At 59.8% G+C, this 11,018-nt stretch overlaps 2 protein-coding genes across 2 annotated transcripts; one reads left to right on the top strand and one right to left on the bottom strand.

Moving 5' to 3' along the window:
• Positions 1–1,131: 1,131 nt before the first annotated feature.
• On the top strand, positions 1,132–6,512 carry PLIN1 (perilipin 1). Its single transcript, XM_059824072.1, has 8 exons — positions 1,132–1,191; positions 2,575–2,773; positions 2,922–3,004; positions 3,365–3,617; positions 3,809–4,008; positions 4,556–4,708; positions 5,408–5,641; positions 6,141–6,512. Exons 1-8 carry the CDS (start codon positions 1,147–1,149, stop codon positions 6,510–6,512), a joined length of 1,539 nt encoding a protein of 512 aa, XP_059680055.1. The 5' UTR covers positions 1,132–1,146.
• A 1,050-nt stretch (positions 6,513–7,562) lies between these two features.
• LOC104260137 (ras-related and estrogen-regulated growth inhibitor-like protein) lies at positions 7,563–10,606 on the bottom strand. Its single transcript, XM_009815741.2, has 4 exons — positions 10,453–10,606; positions 9,966–10,019; positions 9,441–9,517; positions 7,563–8,870 (listed from the first exon to the last, which is right to left on the bottom strand). The coding sequence occupies exons 1-4, from the start codon at positions 10,589–10,591 to the stop codon at positions 8,445–8,447; spliced, it is 696 nt and encodes a 231-aa protein (XP_009814043.2). The 5' UTR covers positions 10,592–10,606; the 3' UTR covers positions 7,563–8,444.
• Positions 10,607–11,018: the final 412 nt, after the last annotated feature.

An 11,018-nucleotide genomic window follows, 5' to 3' on the forward strand; every position in this document is an offset into this window, starting at 1 on the left:
ACTCTTCACCTTTTCCCTGGATGCTCATGTTCTGTTGCTTTTGAGGTGGTGAGGTCCAAGGGTGACTTCTTTTCATCTTCTCTTGGGGGAGTGGCATTAAACCCCAGCTGTGATGCAGCTTCTGGGCTCTGCAGGGAAGTCAACAAAGGGGATTTTCTGCCGCCATCTGTTTCAAATTACGGTGGCTTCAGGGAGCTCCTTGGCCAGTTTCCACCACAACCCGCCAGCTCCCAAGCCCGCGCAACTGGGAGGTGGGGCCTCGTGGTGGTAGTGGCTGGGGCACCGTGCACCGCTGTCAGAGGACCCGGGCAAAGGGACAGCGTAGCCACAACCTTCTGCTCCTGCTCTGCCCGGGACAGGCTGCCCCTTGGTGAGTAGCCTGTGCCCACTGGGTGCTCTGGGGACAGCTTCAGCAGGACCGGGGGGGGTGAGAGCAGGGATCACCCACCATCCCTAAACCTCCTGAATTTCGTCTCCTGCTGAGAAAAGGGGGTCTGTGCCAGGGGTGGGAGCTGGAAGTGGGCTTTTGGGTGTCACTCAGCCGGGAGCAGTGGAGACGCGTGTTTTGCAGTGCTTTTGACCCCTGCATCAAACCGGGGCTGCGCGGGGATGGGCGCTGGCATCATGAGTGGCAGAGCTGCAGGGCAGATGTGTGGGAGGGAGATGCTGAACACAGCTGGGCAGGTCGCCACATGCCTACCGCATGCAGCTCCTCTCTCTGCTCCTGTCTTGCCTTCTTACCCTTTCTCAGCCTGCATCTCTCACGCTGGCCCCCATGCCCATCTATTAGTATGCTGGTTGCTCTGAGTTTGCTGTAAGCTCTGCCAATGCCCTTTACCCTGCCTTATACTGTAGCTCCTCCAAACTAGATGCCTCTCAACTAATTTTTTGCATCTTTGGGTGTTAAGAAACACTAGCAGGGGAGAGCTGTGTGAAGTCATTGGTTTTACAGCTTAACTGGTAAAAAGTCAAGAGTTAAGCAATGCTGCATCCATTGCACCCATGGGAGGTGTGTGTCCCAGCCCAGCTCCTAGCCCCACCATACTCAGGGGGTGCAGGAGTGAGTGAGGGGAGCCCCAGCCCAGCCCTGCCTTCGCAGCGGGGTTCTGCAGCTCCCAACTTTGCTTTGCAGGTGGACGCGTTGCGATGACAGCAAAGAAGAATCAGCCTCTGCAGAATGGAAGCGCCAAGGTGGGTGTGGGAAGAGGGAGAGAGGGGAGGGTAGAGGTGTGCCAAGGGCACCAGGTAGCTCATACCGGCTCTGCCGGATGAACATGAGTCACATCTGATGCTGTCCCATGTGTCGCCCTGTTATCTTTATATGGACCTTTACCTGCAATAATATAGGGCATCATCAAAGGGAAAGGATAAAACCTTTTGTATGCTTGAAATTAAATAGTTCAGAATCAAGAAAGTTAACCCTGGGCAATGTGGGCCCTCAGTGATAGCTGCTGGCAGTGCCTGTCCTTTGTCTATGTCCCCACTGTGGACCCCAAACCTCCAGCAGTCATGCTGCTGTGGATTCAGCGCTGCTCTGAACAGCTAGAGCCCCCGGGACTGCTGAACTGCGGGATTTGTGAGAGGGCTGGCTCCATGTCAAGTCAAAATTAGCACAATACAGCAAAAACAATATAGTTTTTATCAAACATGCAGATTGATGGTCCAGTCATGGTCACAAGTGGGATGTGAAGCCAAACTCAGCCTCTGACCCACTGGTAATTAGGGGAAAGCTCAGCTTTTCCTTCTGCTCTGTCCTGTGCAACCCAAAGAGCACTTGCCTCATGGCTGCTATGATGAGCCAACGTTTGCCCCGTTCCTTCCTTGGGACTGCAGCGCCTTGCTCGGTTGTCTCACCTTGCCAGGCGGGCGCCGGGTTGGAGCTGCAGGTTTATCCCGCTCACCAGCTTTGAGGGACCTACCTCCAGCCATGCTCTGGCACTGGCAGCACAGACAGGCGTCGGCTGTGCTGGTTTATACTGGCGTCCCACGTCACCCATGCTAGCAGGGTGTGGGGACACAGTGCCTTGCTGCCTCAGAGAGCTCTGGTGCCCTCTTCTTCAATGGCTCCTACCAAAGCCCTTTGTGCCATCAAGGACAGACCCGTTCCTCTCCCCTTCTCCTTTTTGAGGTCCGTATCCCTTACTTGTCACAGTGGTGATAGGACAGACAGGACAGAGGTGCCACATAGGCAAAATGGACTTTGCTGGTCCAAGGACAGGAGCAAGGGCTGGGTCAGATGGAAGAAGCACAGCAGAGCAGGGTGGCAAGCCAGAGGGAGTGCCTGGACAGTCAGACTTGGGACACGGCGGGAGTGAGGACCACCACCCCTCCAACACTGCCTGTGGTGTCCCTGCTCCTTCAGCAGCAGCAGCAGCCAGCCTGCTTGTCCATGGCTGCGCCATACACAGCGTAGCTGGGAGACCCTCAGTGGGGTTTGAGAAATGCCCTTCTCCTCCCGCATGAGCTGAGGTCCTCTGTGGTCACTGCAACACACCAAAAGCCACCGGTGTGCAGGTGATGCGGCGTTCCTAGGGGAATGGCTATGGCTAACCAATGCCCATCTGCCATGCGCAGGAGAACGTGCTGCAGAGGGTCCTGCAGCTGCCCGTGGTGAGCTCGACCTGCGAAAGCCTTCAGCGGACCTACGCCAGCACCAAGGAGGCCCACCCGCTCATGGCCTCCGTGTGTGAGGTCTACGAGCGGGGTGTGCAGGGTGCCGGCGCCTTGGCCATGTGGAGCGTGGAGCCCGTGGTGCGCAGGCTGGAGCCTCAGTGTGAGTACATCTGCTGGGGGGGACGTGGCAGCGGGGAGGCACCAGAGCCTCCCTTGGTGGGACAGCGCTGGCATGAGCATGTGAGACCCCCTAGCACAGCCTGGGAGCTTTTCTTTCTAACCCACCCCCGTGCTTTTGCCCAAGGCAGTCGCTGTGGCTAACAACCTGGCTTGCCGGGGCTTGGATCACCTGGAGGAGAAGATCCCTGCCCTCCAGTACCCCGTTGACAAGGTAAGTCACAGGTAGGACAGTCTGGGACCCCCCCAACCCCTCTGCAGACCCCACAGCACATCTCCTCTGGTCTTGTTTCTGGACGGTGATGGACTGCTCAGGGGGGAACAGGGCAGCACCTCCAAGCAAGGACCCCTCCAGGGGCTCCTGCAGCCCAGGGGATGGTTGGGGCTCTCCAAATACAGGTCAGCAGCGTCGTATGTCCCATCCCTGCCGGCTAACTCCAGCCCAGGCTGGAGAGAGCTGTTATGTCCCTCCCAGGGCTATCTACTGGCATGGCCATGGCCCCGTGATCCCTCTGGCTGTCCCATGCCACCCCGAGCACACCAGCAGGGCTGTTCTCCATCTCTCCGCCTGCAGCTCGCATCCGAACTGAAGGGCACCATCTCCTCCCCGCTCCAAAGTGCCAAAAGCACCATTGGCAACTCCGTGGATAAGATCATGGAGCTGGCGGCAGAGGGCTACGAGGCCACCAAGAGCACAGTGGAAACAACGGCAAGGTACACGAGGAGGAACTCGGTGAGCCAGATGGCAGCCGCGGGCGTCGACACGGCCCTGGGAGGACTGGAGAAGCTGATGGAGTACCTGCTGCCAGAGGAGGATGAAGAAGCAGGTAGTCCTGATGCCCAAATCCCCTCTGAGGGTGTCTGGGGAGGGCTGGCTGCATGTGGAGTAGCACCTCGATCAAGGGGTGCACATGGCAGGAGGAAGCCCCTGGATTTTGGTGCAGGGCTGCTTAGGAGGGCTGTCCCACCAGGGCGTAACCCCCTCACCGTTCTTCTGCCTGTGCTCTTCTGCCTGTAGATCAGAAGCCCAAAGAGACGCATGGGTCAGCAGTAAAGGTCTCCCAGCAGCAGCCCAGCGCTCCCAGTGCTCCCAGCACCCTGGGCCGGATTGGTGCCTTGGTTAGCACCGTCTCCCACCGCGCTTACCAACAAACCACCCAAAGCCTCCAGCGTGCCAAAGCCAAAGGGCAGGAGCTGGCCACCTGGATTCCCATCCTGGTGAGTGCCAAAACCCACCCACCACGTTCCTGATCCCCCGTATCCTCTTTTGGGCTGATTCTGCTTTTGCATGAGACATTTCAGGCTCCTTGGAGCACATCCGAGAGCAGAGTGGTGGGCACTGCTGGTTGCCCTGCTCGGCAGGACGAGCTGGGGCCAGCGGTTCCTATGGCACGTTCACACACAACCTTGTACTATGTTAGCTGGAAGAGTTATTTTTACATGGCTCCCAATGTATATTGTTGATTTATGGGCTTGCCATAACATCCTTGCTAAAGCAACCCCCCCCCCACCAGGGGCCTGGAGAGGATGGGGAGAAGGAGGCGCCTCTCCTCTCCCACCCAGCACTGCAGTGGGAACCCTTCCCTGGCCTGTGCCGAAATCCTGGAGCTCCCAGCTGCCCTTGGGATTTCTTCCCATGTGCATAAATGAACCCCTTTGCTCCTTGCACACCCCAGGGCCCCCATGAAATCCTCAGACTAAGCAGGATGGGGCGGATGGGACCTGCCAGCCCCCGCTGAGTGGTGGCTTTCTGGTCCCATTCCAGGGCAGCCTGGCCAAGCCGAACACACCCGAGGCGCCACGGGTCCATGGTGATGGGCAGAGCACCCCAGCTGGCTGGCTGAGCCGGCGGCAGAGCAAGGTGCCAGAGCAGAAGCAGGAAAAGGCAGGGAAGAAAGACAACCACCACACCAAGGAGGTATGGAGAAAAGGGGGGCGGTGAGCCAGGAGAATCCCAAAGCATCCTCCTGCCCATGGACCATGCCGGCATGGGGGATGTTCTCCCCCTACTCTTGGGGACCAGGCTCCCATCGCTGCTGAACCCTGAACTGCAGCTTGGAGGAAGGAAAGGGGGGTTGGCAGTGGGGCAGCCCCAGAAGCCCCCTTCCCTGACTCCCCAAAGCTGGGGGCTGTGCGTAGCCCCAGTGCCGGGCAGGACCACCCTGGCTTGTATATTCAAGACTCCTTTGCTGCTGTGGGGTGTCAGCACTGAGCACCCCACTGAGCCCCTGAACAGCCCCAAAAAGTCCCCTCACTATAGTCCCAGCAGCAAGGGGCTGTGTGAGACGGCAGGGCTGGGAACAGTCCCCAGCTGCAGCTCCGCTGGGACATGGGGAGGGGAAGCGGCAGTTCGGGGTCGCTGCCCTTCGCCTCCGCCTGCAGCGGAAGCGCAGCCCGGAACAAGAGGGTCCCCAAGGGCCTGGGAGTGGGGGGAGCTGGGGGGCACAGGGAGCGACCCTGCTGCAAAGGGTCACTGCGGTGGCTTTTGCAAAGCAGTGAGCCGAAAGCGCTCATGCTTTGAGCTGCAGAGGGGATGGGGAGCCCAGGGCCACCCCTGTCCTTCCCGAAAGGGGCTGGCGGGGCCGGGGCCAGCGGCTGAGCTGGTTTCTCTCGGCAGGCAGGAGACGGCCCTGGGCTGGTGGGCAGCGTGGCACACAACCTGCAAACCGCCTGCGCCTCCGGCATCTCCAGCGTGAAGAAGGTCCCGGCTGTGGCCTGGGATGCAGCGGAGGGGTTGATCCTCTTCACCCCCCGCAGGCTGTCCAAGGCCATGGAGACGGTGGATGCTCTCGGGGGGACCCTCGTCAGTGCCCCCAAGCATCTGCTGGGCACCCTGTACAGCTACGTGCCGGTGAGTTTGTCCCCAGCCCGGTCCCCTCCATCTCCAGCAAAGCCCAACCTCCTCCCATGAGCACCCCATAGCACCAGGCAGTGCCGGGAGGTACCAGAGCACAGAGATGTGGTGCTGTTGGGACACCTCAGTTCCATCCTCCTCCTGAGCACCCCTCAAGCCATGATAGACTTGTCAGCAAGTCCCCCCCGCACAGAGCCAGCAGGTCGGCTGGTGGTGGCACCTTCACATGGTTCATGCCCAAGCTGGGGTGCAACCACAAATTCCTGGGAAAGCAAAAATTCGGGCTGAGACCTTCCTTCCCTGAACTTTCCTTCCCCAACTCCACTGCTCCCCCGGGAACATTTCTCCACTGCAGCAGCCTGGGAGTCCCTCCACTGGGGACACCTCTGCAGACCAAACTGGCTTGTCCTGCAGTCCCCCCAGTTTTAGGCGGGGGGGAGCCGGCAGGTGGGTGCAGGTGGGTGCAGCCCGGGTGGGCGCTCACCCCAGCCCTCAGCTCCGCAGGCAGTCAGTGAAGGAAGAGGAGGCAGCCGGGGGCAGCAAGCCCAGCCCGGAGACGGAGCAGAAGGAGGAGGATGCCAAGCCTACCGCTCCCTCCGCCGAGGAGAAATCCCAGCTGAGGGGTGACTGGCGGCTGTACCGCGGCCATCACCCCCTCTCCTTCCTGGGGCTCGAGGACCCCCTCTTCCTGAGGCACAACCTCTACCGCAGCCCTGCCTTCGAGCCCGAGTGCCCCCTCCCGCGGAAATCCGCCTTCACCCCCTATAACAGGCGGGTGAGCGAGGGCTCCTACCGCTTCAGCCCTGAGGCCATGTACAGCCGGGCTTACTATGGCAACCTCTACAGCCCTGCCTTCAAGAAGGACTGAGCCGGCGGGGCGGACAAGCGCATCCTGTCCCCCCTCTAATCCCCCCCAGCACGCTTTGCCCAGGCCCCCGCCAGCCTCCCGCACACACCCCTGTACCGGGACAGGAGCTCAAAGGGGTAGGCATGCCATGGGATGTCTTCTCCGTCTGGAGTGTGTCAGCACCAGGCTGGGGAATAAAGGCAGCCAAAAGCTCTGTTGGTGGAAGGAGAAGGTAGGGTGAGGTGGGTCCAGAGGGGACCAGAGAGGCAAAGAGGATGCAGGAAGAGCAGGGAGACCAGAAAAGAGAAGACGGGACCAGCCAGGCCTGGCAGTGGGCCACACTGGTCCCTGTTAAGCAGACAGCAGTGAACTTAGATGGGCTACATGTTGAGAACAGTGCTGAGAGCAGGGAGGACAGCAAAGCCATCAAACATCACCATAGCAAGCCTGGTTGCCCATCCTTCCTCCCTTCATCCTCCCTCACAGGGCCCATCCCTGGCCACAGATTGCTCCTCCGTGGAGGAGCTGAAGGTCCCCACCGACCATCAGGACTCACAAGTCAGAAAGCCATAGGCACTCACCCCCTGCTGATGGTGGGACGGATGGTGGTGTCAGGAAGAAGACCGGTGACAACGGGTGGAGCTCCTGGAGCCCCTCTCTCCCACAGGACCACCTGGCTTCCCGCAACACCTTGTTGTATCCACTGCAATAATAAACCTTCCCGACCTGCCACTCGCCCCATCTGCTCGGCTGCTTTACGAGAGCAAGCCACCAAAACAAGGGAACAGAGTGGGTCGAGACACCCAACACAGGGCCGAGGGAGCGGGTACAGGAAACTCATCCTCGGGTCGCTGCCGCAGGGATGGCGGGTGCTCATGCCCAGCACAGTACGTGTCTCTTCCCCAAGTACAAATTCACAGCCCCAAGGAGCCAGGGGCTTCCTGCCAAAGACAATTTATTGCATTTCCAGAAGAACACAGCTGAGAAATCAGCATCCGTACCGCACACACGAACCGTCTTCCAACACACTGCTTTCCCAGGCGCACCAGGGGAAGGGTTTGGGGAGAGGCAGGGAAAAAACCTCCTGGCAGCAGAAGGGTTCAGCGATGAGCCCGGCGACCCCTTTCCCCACCTCCCTTCCTCCCCGGGGACAGGCACCCTTACAGAAGGAGTGGCTTGGGAAGGCGCACGGTGTGATCCCCATCCTGGGAATGAGCCACGCGCCTGTTTTTTCCCAGGCAGGGCCTGTACAGCGCTTGCAGAAAGGAAACTGCTGTGACCGCTGAAAGGCTGTGGGAGAGAGGACCATAAGCAGGACGGTTCAAAAGCAAGGCGGGTGGGATGGGAGGCATCAGCCCTCACCGAGGTCCTCCAGGGTCAGCTGGTGCCGCCGACTCTGGGACACTCTGACACGGTGATGCACACGTGGGAACTGCCAGTGGCTCCCCAGCGGAGAAACTCCCACCTCGCCAGCTCATGGGTGCTCCAGGGTTACCGCAGAGGACCCTGATAAGCGTTAAACAGGAATAAGGATCCCAGGGTAGGAGCGGGGGGACAGGGAGCTGGGCAGCCGTGCAGAAGCGGCGTGTCTTCCCTGCTCACCAACAGCCTGGGCAGCTCCCACTGAAGGAGCTGGGGATGATGCTGCCTGGAGCTGTGGCAAAATCACCTGGTGGTTTCCAGTGTTGGAGGATGGAAGGAGAAAGCAGGAAGCACCTAAAAAGCTGGTACGGCAAAGAGTAGAGACTCTGCCCCATCATGGAGCCGAGAGGAAGACACTACAGTCCTCAGCTGCACTGGCTGTGCATGGCAGGACACCCAGACCCCAACATTAGAAGGACAGCAAGGAACTCATCATACTTATGGAAACACACACACCATCTCCACGGGCACCCAAGGCAGAGGCTTGGTCCAGCCAGGCAGCACAGAGACAAGCAACACCCATGCCGTAGCTCAGAGGGAGTCCGTTCGCTTACGGGCAAACACAGCCGACATGGTCTTGACGATGCCACGGATGCCCGTACCCTTTTTCAGTGCCAGTTTGGTATCAGGGATGCGTTCGGCCAGTCCGTGGAAGACCATGAGGGCCCCGTGATAAGCCTCGGCTGCAGAGACCTCATAGAAACCACAGTCTAAAGAGAGGGCCAGGAGCCGACCCTCCTCGCTGGACACCACCCGTTGGTGGTGCAAGTCCCGTTTGTTGCCCACAATGACGATGGGCACCTTCTCCTGGCTCTGCCCTTCCTTGGCCGCCTTAATGAACTGGATTTTGAGGGGCAGGATATTGAAGCTGGCGCGGTCACAGATGCTGTAGACCAGGACAAAGCTGTCTGCCCACTGGATTCGCTTCTCCTCCGAGGAGCCCTCCTCTGCCTGCTCCTGGGAAAAGAGAAAAGGACGGGTTTTTTTAGTCTAGCTCCCTCCCTCCACACCTGCCTGCTAGCACAGGGTGCAGCAATCCTGAGCCCGTCAGGACAGGGATGGCTAGCAAGTAGCAAAAGGGCAAAGGGAAAGAGCACTAAGGAAGGTAGAGCAGCACCTGGCATACTTCACCAAGGGGACACAATTCGGGCTTCAGCATCACTGTGCTCACCTTATCACCCAGCTGCCAAGCACTACAGGCTGTAGGTGACAACAGCATGAGGACCTCAGAGCGGCACTTCCACTTCGTGAGCACAGTCCTGTGCTCAATCTGCGCTGGTAGAGCTTCAGTTCTAATGTCCTCAGCCAGAGGACCATGAGCTACGGTGACTATTGCTACCCTGCCAGCAATGCTGCTGCCTTGCGCTCTGCAAGCAAGAAGGGTTTGGTCGCCTACAAACCATCTGATGCCAGAGCTTTGCTCAGCTGGAGGTTCCCCAGTAGCCTGTGGTTCCCCATAGGTAACTTTTAGTAAAGGTTTTTTTGTCCCTGGGGTGAGAATGGGTGACAGGAGCAGAGCCCTCTCACCTGGGAATTGGGGACGTCCCAGATGTGGAAGAGAATCTCTCGGCCATCCACGGTCAGGTTGTGGCTGTAGATGAATTCTGCAAAAAAAAAAAAAAATCATCATCTTCACAGACCCAAGAGATAGCTCCCTCAACCCAGGTCTTCTCCTCCTGGGGACAAGCCTGTCACATCCACCCCAGGAGACCATGCTCCACAGGGCAAGGTCCAGGGGCTCTCTTCATACAGCAACAACCACATGGAGCACGGTGGCCTTCACAGCTGTGACTGCCCCAACCTGCCTCCACCCCAGCATTCAGTCCAGGCACACTGGTGCCACCCAGGACCTTTTGCACCCAGAGAATCACTTCTGGAGCAAAGAGATAGGTCACTGAACAAGTACAACCATCGAGACCCCTGGGAGGAGGTGAAGGCTCTGGAGAAAGGCAGGAGAGGATGGGAAGCAACAAAATCCTGCAGGCAGAAGCAGGCTCACCTCCTGACCCCAGTCCCTAACGGGAACTGGCCTGGCCCTGGCCTGGCACTCACCCATGTCTCCGTACTCCCCGATAAAGCGCCGGGTGAGGAAACGCACAGTCAGAGCTGCAGAGGGGAAAATAAGAATCATGAGAATAACCCTAAACCTGACGGATTTCCCTTTTAAATTCAGAGCAGAGCCAGGCACCATCCCCCCGTAAACTCCCACTAGCAGGAACAACCTCCAGTTTTCCAGTCCTCAGCAGGTCTGCGAGCAGAGCAGAGGCACAGCACAAACCAGAGCATCAGCAAACCACAGCTCAGCGGAAAATACCTTCCCCCATCGCTCGCCCACCACCTGCAAGGTTGTGCTCAGCTTCCCCACCTCGGATCACAACCACACCTGAAAGCTCAGCCCCATCTCTCCAGCTTGCTCCGCAGAGCTGGTCTCTGCAGTTTGTTCTCCCAACGCTGCTGCAGTTTTCACCCTTTTTGGGGGGGGAGAAACGGGTCTCCCCGCCTGGGAACCGCCTGCTCCCAGCTCACGGTCAGTTCTTACCCGATTTCCCCACGTTTTCCGCTCCCATAACGAGGACGTTTGCTTCCACCTTCAGGGCGGCGGGGCCGGGCCCCTCCAGGAGGGCAGGGTGCTCGGGGGTGAAGCTGGCGCTCCGGCGCAGCGGCAGCCGCAGCCCCATGCCGAGCGCGGCCGTGCCCCACCGGCGGTCCCAGCGGCGTCTGCCGCTCCGCTCCGCGCAGCCCAGGAGCCAGCGCTTCCCACGGCACCCAGGGGACCCGCGCGGGCCATACCCCTCCCCGCAGCCGCAGGGGCGGTGCAGCGGGGGCTGCAGGCGGACAGATGAAGAACTTTCTTACCGCTCACGTCGTCCGGCACACACATCGCCGCCCGAAGCCGGCGCGGCAGGCGGCCGGGAAGCACGGGCTGTCTGCACCCGCTGCTCCGCAAACTGCATCCCCGGAGGCTGCCCACGCCTGTACCTCGGGCACGCTGGCCCTTGGCGGCCCCACGCAGCCCCTTGCCCCGTCCCCGCCGTGACCGTGGGAACGCCTGCGAGGAGCGGCAGGGCGTCTCACGCGTGGCGGAGCGTCTCGTGGGTGACGGAG

Source organism: Gavia stellata, chromosome 13 (genome assembly GCF_030936135.1).
Source record: "Gavia stellata isolate bGavSte3 chromosome 13, bGavSte3.hap2, whole genome shotgun sequence".
Taxonomy (NCBI): Eukaryota; Metazoa; Chordata; class Aves; order Gaviiformes; family Gaviidae; genus Gavia; species Gavia stellata.